General features: G+C 33.5%; 1 protein-coding gene across 1 annotated transcript in view; it reads left to right on the top strand.

Moving 5' to 3' along the window:
• The first annotated feature begins 8,687 nt into the window (after nt 1-8,687).
• The window catches only part of LOC132188032 (SHUGOSHIN 1), an 11,668-nt gene continuing 9,343 nt past the window's right edge, over nt 8,688-11,012 (top strand). The window contains exons 1-10 of the mRNA XM_059602447.1: nt 8,688-8,861; nt 9,397-9,563; nt 9,652-9,689; nt 9,792-9,900; nt 10,021-10,044; nt 10,144-10,212; nt 10,303-10,344; nt 10,441-10,543; nt 10,627-10,684; nt 10,796-10,937. Coding sequence (XP_059458430.1) covers nt 8,816-8,861; nt 9,397-9,563; nt 9,652-9,689; nt 9,792-9,900; nt 10,021-10,044; nt 10,144-10,212; nt 10,303-10,344; nt 10,441-10,543; nt 10,627-10,684; nt 10,796-10,937 — 798 coding nt within the window. The 5' untranslated portion in view covers nt 8,688-8,815. The remainder of the gene's footprint in view (nt 8,862-9,396; nt 9,564-9,651; nt 9,690-9,791; nt 9,901-10,020; nt 10,045-10,143; nt 10,213-10,302; nt 10,345-10,440; nt 10,544-10,626; nt 10,685-10,795; nt 10,938-11,012) is intronic.

The following is an 11,012-nucleotide window of genomic DNA, read 5'->3' on the forward strand; positions in this document are numbered from 1 at the left end:
TAGTTATAGTAAATGGATATTTTTATTCTCTTAAAAAGTAAAAAGATAAAAATATTATTTTCACTATAACTAACTGAATATTATTCAGTTCATTTGAAATTGAGAAGAACGTATTCTAGAGGAGCCATCCTTTAGAATGGGAGGACAAAATTGTTATATATATATAAAATAATAATTTTGCCCTCCAATTTTAAAGGACCGGCTTCTATCCAATTCAAATGGATCAGAAATGATCCTAGTCCCCCTCAAACTATGAGAGATTGTTTCCATTAAAGAATCAACAAATAAATTGTTGTTAATAGTACACCCGTCGAAGAGGCCATGTGGTACCCTGTGATAGAACATGATTTTAAGTTCGGCACAAACCTAAGGGGAAAAAATTAATTAAATTAGTGAGATAAGATCAATAATATAAAACAATTAGCTCTATACATATTTCCCTAAGAAGAAAATTCACTATGGTTTTATTTCAGTAATTTCATGAAATAATTTATTTCCATTTCACTTGAAATTAAGAGGATCCCAATCCAATTTTGTAAGGTGCTACGATGCTTTAAATCGTTCTTAACCCATCATCAGATCAAGGGTTTTCTTTCACGTTTAACCCATTGTCGTTACCTTTGCGTCGGCATTTTTCCCTTATAACCAAGAATCGCCTTTAAAAAGAAATAGTATCTCTCAATTCAATGTTAGTATAATACAATTCACTTCTCCCTCAGTCCCCTCACCTACTTGAGTCGGAATAAGTTTTTATGCGCATTATCATAATGACGATAGCGCATGAATAAACAAAATAATTAGAAATAATCAAGTCAAATTATATTAATTGTTAGTCATACACTTTGATCAAAGTCAGTGAATATTAGGAATCAATGCTGTCAAATGAGAAAGACATCCAACTTTAATCATTATGGTGATGCTCTAGTTGAATGAAAATAACGGACACATTGGAATTTGTGCATGATTTCAAGTTTTTGATCATTTTGTGTGCAGCCTCGTGGGTCCATGGTGTTGGTCTATTATTTTAAAAATCAAAATTATAAATAAACTTGCCTTTTAGCACTGGTTAAAACAACATAATTAAGGATCGAATGATTTGATTAGAAAAGCTCCAATCACTCATTTCAATCTTCTTCTATATTCTTCAAGAGACAGTTGGCTCTTTTTCTCTTTTCCCACACTAGAGTTTAGATTGTCTCTAGAAAAATCTACAAGGCAAACCGCTCATTTTGACGGCTTGTTAAAAGTAAATTGCACTTTTCAAGTGAAAGTGTGAACTCGTCAATAGATTTTTTAGCAGCAATTTGAATAATAACCATGAAAGAGTTTATATAAGTTCATTTTTAGGTAAAGTTCACTTAACTTTCTCAAACTACCACTCAAATGACAATTTACCTTTTAAACTATCAATTACGATAATTTACCTCCTTCAAATTATCAAAATAATGACAATGTATTCCCCATCCTTAAAATTTTGAAAAAAATAAAAATTTTAGTATTTTTGTTTTATTTTAGTAAGGGTAATTTTATCATTTTTTAAAAAAATTGTGGGTATATTATCGTTGTTTTGGTAGTTTAAGAAATAAATTGTTACAATTGATAGTTTGAGGGATAAATTGTCATTGCGGTAGTAGTTTAAGAGAGTTAAGTAGACTTTACTTCTTTTTTTCTTTTTTTTTAACTGTTTAATTCCTTATTCAGACATGTAAAAATAATTACAGTTTACATGAACAATAAAATTCTTCTTCAACCTCTTATGTATATGATCTTGTCAAAGCAAATAGCAAGTACACCTATCAAGAAGCAAAGCGATGTTCTAGAGTTCTAGTAGAGACTTGTACTTTTCCTTCATTTATAATTTCACCAAACGCTATTGTCTAGTTTGGTAATACATTTTCTTTCTTTTTATAAAAAAATAAAATAAAAATATTAACAAATAACTTTAAATATAAGAGAAAACTCAAAACTATTTTTACTTTTATATTTTTATGTCATATCAAAATACTTATTTTTAAAAAAAGAGAACAGAAAAAATTCTTTTTAAAAAAGCGTTATCAAATCAATCTGTATTTTGATTTCATAATGATGACTTGTCACTTTTAATCAACCTTTAGGTCAATTTTTGTGTGACTAACATGTCAATAAGGATTGATTGTGACTAATATAATAATGTGCGATAGTTATAAGATAAAAATATAGTTAATGCTAAAGAGGCAACGATCTAATGTGAGTATTTCACTTACGGTCTTTCAAAAAAAAAAAAAAAAAGGTATTTCACTTGGGTTTCATTTGTTTCGACGTAAATATTTTTTTGAAAAATGTTTTCTCTATTTTTTATCAATGTTTGAAACGACCGAAAAATGTGGTCAAACTGAAAGTATTTTTGGTTGACCAAAAAAACCTTGTTTAATTTCTGTAAAATACTAAAATGGTTTCCCTTTTTTAAAAATTCATAGCCCATTTTTCGAGTTTAAGTTTATCATTCTTACATGCGCTCTTTTGCAATTCACTCTAAGTTTGCTGGAAGTCATCGAATGTCGATGATTTTTTGTCCGAACCAAATGCCGAAAAATGCTTTCAGCTTAAGGAAATGATTTAACTTCAAATATTTTCTAACAGAAACCATTAGTGATCTATTCAAAATTTATTTGTGATTTAAAAGTGTAAGAATGGGAGTTCAAATAGCATTTCTCTCTTCTTCTTCTTTTTTTCCTAGAGTAAGAGTCCTTCCATTGAAGTGCCTTCGAACCCCTGATTTGGACAATGGCTGCGCAGCCCATATGCATAAAAACATCAATTTCCTTAATTAATTAGGTACGTGTTTACCAAATACTTTTGACTGATGAATCAAGATTCTTTAATCCATCTCACCAAAATACGTATTAGTTCAATTCATTTCGGAGAAAACCTTTTTCTAAATATAAAACAAGTAAAATGGTTGCTTTATAATATTGCCCAATTCAAAAAGAAGCTTTAAATCTTTTTCTTTGTTTGCCTTTTTACTCTTACTCGCCAGTGCCACCAGTGACAAAATTATCTACGTGGGGTTAGATAAAAGTGGATTAAGATAAAAATAAAAATAAAAAGGGGGTAAAAAGCGATGGGGTTATTATAGATAAAAGTTGATAATGATTTAAAAAAGGAAGGGCACTGATTTAGCAGTGCGCAAACAAACTTCAGTTTTCAAGGCACAAGTGCATTGCGTGAATGGGGAGAAACTTTGATGACCTTTTTGATATTACTGCCTGCTAGCTTGTTAGTTGGACCCTAAAGGAGGCTTTTCCTGTCTGCTTATTCTTCTTGACACTCAATGGGTTCCTTCATGGGCAATTTCACTTTTGGCATATTCCCTCTCAGGGTTCATCTTTATTTAATCTTATTGTTTGTTTACCCTAAAAAAAACAATTAGCTTTGCTTGTGTGTGAAGAAATATATAGCTTTTGAATCACAAGTTGCAATTTTACTATTTGGTCATTTTTAAATGTTTTTCATGCCTTGCATTGGAATGTAGATTCACCCCAACTACAAAGAAAGTGAAAAAGCAGCCTGCTAGGCTTTATAGCTCGATAGGGTTCAACCATAAATCTTTTGGCAACAGTTTTTGTGGCAACATAAATCTCTAGATTCAAACTACCATAATTTCTTGTCGTTGGACCCTACATCATCACAGCCAAACACTCAATTGTGTGCTTCTTTTTTTTTTTTTTTTAAAAAAAAAAAAATTTATTTTTATCATCTACTTACATTTATCTTCTGGGCAAAGGTGGAGCATATATAGATGGTGGGAACCGCATACACTCCTTTAAGTCCGACTAGAACCACAGTGTGATTCAACTCCACCAAGGCATCAATGGAAACCAAAATGATTTACATTAATCAAACATGAAGATTCTCATCACGGGATTCAAATCTATGCCATATGTTGAGGAATGATTCTACATTGCCTGTGGATAAGATCTTGAGCATGTTTATAAGAAATGAAAAACCATCTCTTATTGAACTGGTTTTATGAGATGAGTTAAACCCACGAATTTCTTCATGGTATCAGAACTTACCACATGACAAATGGGGTACACACTACTTACCCCATGACAAGGACCAGGAAAAATACTGGCCTGCACATGAGGGACGATATTGAGGAATAATCCCACATTTGCCTATGGACAAAATTTTGGGCATATTTATAAGGATTGAACAATCTTCTCTTATTAAACTGATTTTATGAGATGAGTTAGGCTCACAAATTTTTTCATGGAATCAGAGTCTACTATAGTACGAATGGAGCCCACACTACTTACCCCATGACAAGGATCAGGAAAAATACTGGCCTGTACGTGAAGGAGGGTGTTAAGGAATGATCCTACATTGCCTGTGGATAAGATCTTGAGCATGTTTATAAGGAATGGGCAACCCTCTTTTATTGAAACGGTTTTATGAGATGAGTTAGGCCCACAAATTTTTTCAGTGTATGCCTAACCCTTTGAAAATTTCCACCACCCTACTTGGTACTCAAATGTGAGCTTGGTTTCAGTTTTTGGAAATGGGTTCTTTGGTGGACAAATTCTGCATTTGTCTCCATATTCCAGTTTAATCAAATGGTAAAGCCTTGTCTTGTGCCTTCTTTCTCGTTTGCATTGAGGAAGCCCTGGACCCCCGACAGTTAAGATAATAAGGTTACTCCTTTTTTTGGTCAACAAACCAAAAACAAACGAAACGGTAAAAAGAACAAAACAGAAAGGGGAGAAAAGAAAGGCACTGCAACAATGGGAGGCAGGGAATCTATAGGAATGTCTTACGATCTCGCGAGATTATAAGCAGGCCAATTTGCATTGCTGAGTCGTGACAAATACGGGAAAATATGTACAGATACTTTGAGAAAGTCATGACTTTCAGTGGCTACTTCTTGAGAGCTATGACTTTCAAAACACAATAAACTGTAGTGCAGAAAATAATCAGTGCCTCTTATTTCATTCGTAACTATAATTTAAATAATAAAAATAACCTTACGGGTGTAGATAACTATTTTAGAGAGATAACTATTACTAGACTCCTATTGACTCTCAATATGAGAGTACTTTATTTAAATAAAAGTGCTAATTGTCCTCTCAAATTGAGAGGTCCTTTATTCTACTGCTATTACTACCACTAGGTCCACTGCTACCACTACCTACTTGCCCTCTCAAATTGAGAGGTTCTTTATTCTACTACTACATAAAGTTTAGCAACCCCAAAATTTAGGGTTACATCACTTCTCTTAATTAAGGTTCAAGCTTGAGTAAGCACCAAGGGTGGTTCAATATCATACGAGGCCTAAGACCATATGTCTAACTAGACTTTTATAATTTTAGTATAATATAGAATAAATTCTTATGTTAAATATGAAAACATTGACAAGTTTTGTATCAGAACAATGAAACTTGGTATTTGATCATAAATGATGAAAACTTAAAACAATGACTTAGAGAATATATAACCTTTGCGATAAGAGATAAAGTGTGGAATGTACAAAGAAAAATGCTATATACCATATTTTTATTTTCAAACTATCCCACAATGATGACATGGAATTTCTTTTCTTTTTTTTCTTTTTTTTTTTAAATGACTAATCCAAGGGTTAGTAGGATTGTCACGTCAATATTGTGAAATAAAAATATAGTTTCTGAAAGTTTACAAGAAATAGATAATTCTTTTATTCAATAATTTTCTGCTGTCATGTACATAGCTATATATAAATAGAGCGAGTACAAAGTAACGGTTGGTTTTTTAGAGAAAGATAAGTTGAATATAGTCAAGTTTCATTGTATGTAGCTTGATATGTCTTTCCTTATTTTCACACATGCTTTGATTGTATTTTCTTAAGTCTTGGTGCATGATATTTCTCTGATTGATTGGCCATGTTTGGTGAGATATTGCCTTCTTGATGCAGCACCGTATCTTCATGAACAATAGGGTATTGAGTTACGGCTGATTGGTTAACAATTTATAGCATTACTCAGGTACAAATAGTGATAGAAAGATTGATAAAATAGGAGAGTTGGAGTTGTGAAAGAAAAAAGGATAAAAAAAAAAAATACAACACATAATAGAATTATGGTTGTATATGTGAGCAGTTGTTAACTGCAACTAATCACTATTTGCCATCCACATATGCGGATGTGCATATCAAAAACCACTAACTGTAAATGAGGATGTAGAGTTGGTTAATAACTACATCTACATACCCTTAATTTTATATATAATTTATTTATTTATTTTTTATGTGTTTATTGGATTTGTTATGTTGTTGGATTTACATTTGAACAACCGTCCTTTGTAATTTGTATGTGTTATAATTTTTGGATTAACCCATCATGGGATGTTTGTATTTTCTTTGTTATTTTTAAGTTCAAATGTTGAATTAAGATAAGGATTTCATCTAAAACACTATAGCTTTTAAAAAAAAAACACTAAAAACAAGCTCAAAACATTTTCAAAATTGTTAAAAATAGGCCCTAATAGAGACCCAAAGAAGACCCAAAAGATTAACATAGGCACAAAAGGCTATTATCAGGTATGCAGATAGCGGTTAATAAATCTATTCAACAACCACAATAATCACGCACAACTGTTAGAAATCGCATGATACAGAAGCAGATGCATCTGCATTCACTTTCTTTTTATATATTTATTTCTTTCGTCACTTCTAATCTTTTGCTTTTTGATTTTGTCATTCATTATTTCTTTAATATTTTGTATGTTATATTTACTATCAAACACGCAATTGACTTTAGTCAGTTGTTGTTTCGGATTTTGATTGCATGTCATTGATTTTAGTATACAACTAATTAATCATACTTACAATCGTTATTAAGCCGCCCCGGCCTTCGTAAGCCACCCCCCCCCATAGGCGGATAAAGGAAAACCGAAAGGTGGAGATGTCAAGTCCAGGTAGACTTTGTTGCTTATTCTTTCTCTTTTTATTGGATTAACATTTGAGACCCTAATACACTCGTGATCTAAATTATTCTAAGTGTTCAATCAGCTTGTTATGTAAACCTACTTTGTATGAACACAGTTTGGGATCATTGACCACAAAGGATAAAAAAGAAAAAAGAAAAAAGAAAACTCTGTATTCTTCACATGCAGTGCTTAATCTACGTGTATTTTTTTTTGTCTTGGTAGGAGGAAAAAGCTTCGATGCATTTCCTCTTGAAAGAGAAAGTATAAAAGTACTCTACACAAATTCTGGGCTCTGTTTTGCTTTTCCTATTTTGGATGACTCAGAAAGTCATCCAAAATATGCAGAAAAAGAGAAGCTTCTTCATGGATTTGCAGATATATAGATAGAGTGACGTTTTAACCAAAGCAACGAACAAGATGAAAAGATATATACTTGGCGAAAGCATGCTGAGGAAAAGATAAAAAAAAAAAAAACTTATCTTTTAGACTTTTTGGTAAATAGATTCTAAACCAGCTCTGAAAGGAAAGTTTGCTTGGGATGATTATGACCCACCCGAAAGGATCAAAGATTACATCTCACTTCATTCTGATTGGATACGATGGCCAAGGAATATATTGTGTTGTGGTGAGATGGCCCACAGCAAGACTTATGTGGCCTATTGTGGGGTACTCTCACTTATCTTAATGGATCACCTTGAATTCCAATCATGCACGTTCATGGATTTTCAAGACCAAATATTTGGATTTTTGTTTTTTGCTCTGCCCCACTCAAATGGCATCTAACTAATTCTAGCTATGGCAATTTAATCCGAATATTAAACCGAAAGGTGAGTGTGATGTGGCATGTTCATAAGGAGAGTGTAACGTGACATTTGTCGGTTTCTTTTTTTTTAAAAAAATTGGATGAAAGTTTAGTGCATGAACTTATTTATTTTTTCTGAAAAGAGAAATGTTAAGGGTACCAAATATTTTATTAATAGAGTCTTACTAAACTGATGTATAGCTCATTCATCGGAGATATGTAACGGGTATCAATGAATGATGTGTAACGGGTACCATTATCAATGAATGAGCTATACATCAATTTGGTAAGACTCTCTTGGTAAAAAATTTGGTACGCATAGCATTTATCTGATGGAAAATTTCACTTAACCCCCCTAAACTTAAAAAACTATCTATTTATTGTATCTATCTTTCAATTTTTTCAATTTCACCTCTCTTTTATGATTTTCCGTTAAATCTGGTCAAAATTTTCAAATATTATTTTTTTTCTTCAAATATTGAGGCATGAATATTTTGACTAATTTTGTTAAATCCTGACCGACACTAAAATTCTAGCAATTTTTTTTTATCACTTTATATCTCAGCTAGTTTTCAAATGCAATAACATTTTTTTTCAAAAAATTTGTAATGCCTCCAATGGAGAGCATTCAAACCTTACCTCTTGGGCTCTATCAATGATGAAGCCCAATAGGCAGGGAAGTAGAAGATTCCGTCCCACCGTTTACATAGCCCACTCCGCCCAATTACTTCCTCTAAATACTCTTACCCGCCACGGATAGACGCAGCTAAACCCCATACACCGACCTCTATCTCTGCCACGCGTCCGTCTATCGGAATTCGGACATCAGATTCAACTGACACAATTGTCCCTTGCACAAATTCCACTGACGGCCCGTAACGCTATCCGTTTTAAGGTTTTAAACAGGCTCGGACACGCCTCGGAAAGCCGTTGGGGTTCTCCATACCTTCAATCTCATTTACCCTTTTACCCTTCATTTTCTATTTCCCTCTTTTTCCCTCCTCAGATTCAATTTTGATTTCCCTCGCAGAGAGAGAGAGAGAGAGAATTAGGGTTTCTAGCTTGGACTCCACCATGGACGGTGCTTTCGTCCTCGGTTCAGAAAATTGCGTTGCTGGAGGTAACGAAGACATTGTTACCCTAATTCTTTCTTTTCTTTCTTGATGTTTCCAAACCCAAACATTGTGGTGTTCTCAGTAGAGAATTACATGATATAGGTTTTTGCTTATTGTGTTTGATCTTCATTTTTCGATTAGCTTTTAGGTTCCTAGGGTTAGAGTCTGTTCAAGTATGACTGGGAAATGTGCTGCCGGTTGGGTTTCTGGGGTTAGGGCTTGCTTTATTTGATGAAGCATTCGGCACCCATAGACGTTGCTAGCGTTAGGATGCCATAGAAATGACATGGAAATTTGGTATGGAGTTGAGGTCTGTTTGGTTGCTGAGAAAATGCGGGAAGAAACACAAAATCAAAATGGACTTGTTCGTAGTTCCACGTACTACAGCTATTTGGTTCAATTTAGATGAGTCATTGACTGTTCATGAGGTTCACTGTATTGTTGATGGGTCTTTTTTCCTCGATTTTCTTGGCCCAATTAAGGGCTTAGGTTTCTGTGTGTGCTTGGATTTTTCAATTAATAAGAATAAGTGGGTGGCAGATGATAAGACAAAAGGAGTGGTAAAGGGATCCAAAATTGGAAGTGCACAGCGAAGGAGGCTCGCTGACATAAGCAACTTGCAGCAGAGGCCTAAAATGGTAAACCAAGAAGCAAAGCAGCTGCCCATTTCGCTTTCAACTAAGGAGTATGTTGAAAAGCTACAGAAGGTATATTTATAGCGGTTTCCTAATTTGTCTTCTTCATATCTATGTGGTCAGTTTAACTTACTAGTGTACTTCTGAATCTGGTTTTCAGGAAAACATGACATTGATGAAGATTCTTGCAGAAAGAAAGTATCCTGCATGATCAATTTGTTTATCAATATATGTATTTTATTGCATTGGTTTTTGTGACATGGCTCTGGCCTTTCTACTTTCCTTAGCGTTGGTTGACAGTAAAATTATTGAATTGAGCGGAATTGAATTACAGAAGCTGAGAATCAATTTGCAGAAAATGCAGCAACAGAATTCGCAACTTGCCCAAGCAAACAGCCAGATGTTGGCGGTACCAATTCTATTAATAATCAGTTTTCCATTATTATTAAAACATGTGGTGAATTTTTTAGAGACTTCTGATTCGAGTATTGATGCCTTGGTTGAACTGACCTTTCTTTTAATGTTGTAGGAACTTAATTTAGGTAAAGATAGGGTAAGTTAAATGGTGTTGCAAGAAAGTGATACGCTTGATGCATTCATTCTGTATGTATATAATATGTGAATTAACAGCCGTGTTTTTGTTCCATTTCAGCTAAAAGCACTTCACCATGAGCTTGGATGCAAAAATGGCTTACTTAACACAAGAAAACTGGACTTGGAGGTCAGTTTAACCAGTTTCAATGTTAATCAGTTGCATTTAATGTCATATGAGTAGAATGCAATGTTTACATATAGTTTTCTTGTTTTCAAGGTCAAAGCAAAAAGGTTAAGATGTAAAAATACAGGAAATGAGGTGCCTATGCAAATTACCTAGTAATTCTTAACAAAGTTAAAAACTAATCCTGCTGTGTCTCATATTTTATTTATTTCTTTTCTTCACTGCTTTAAGGTAGGTACATCCAAGTGCAGTGAGGCAGGGGAATCCTCTCAAGCAGATAAGGTGGACTATAAACCTTGTCATACCAACAAGAGACGGCAATCAAAAAATCAATGTAATTAGCATACTTGGCATTTCATTTGAAGATTTAAATCTGTTTACCATATCAGCTTATTTTCATTTATGATTTGCATGCAGCTTTGGGCCCCACCACTGCTGAGCCAGTTCATGCCAAAGAGAATGTTGAAAATAAGAGGTTTGTTTATGCATGTTGCTCTGTGTGAGATTGTAGTCAAAGTTTGGTATGGATTTTTACAAATGTTCCAGAGAATTGAAGGATCCTTACATGTATTTGATGTTCCTATAGACGTTGTTTGAGAAGACAATCTGCAAGATTTAAACCTGAAGAATCAGAACCAACTGAAGACTTGTTAGAGATAGATAAAGCTTCAGGCTCTACCATTGTTAAATTAGTCCATACTAAAGAACATGTTGACAAGAAGAGGTTTGTCTGTCCTTGTTTAATTACTTGGTATGAGATTTTAGTCAATATTTCCTATGGATTTTTATAAATGATCTAGAGA

This window comes from Corylus avellana, chromosome ca7, assembly GCF_901000735.1.
Source record: "Corylus avellana chromosome ca7, CavTom2PMs-1.0".
In the NCBI taxonomy this organism is placed as follows: domain Eukaryota; kingdom Viridiplantae; phylum Streptophyta; class Magnoliopsida; order Fagales; family Betulaceae; genus Corylus; species Corylus avellana.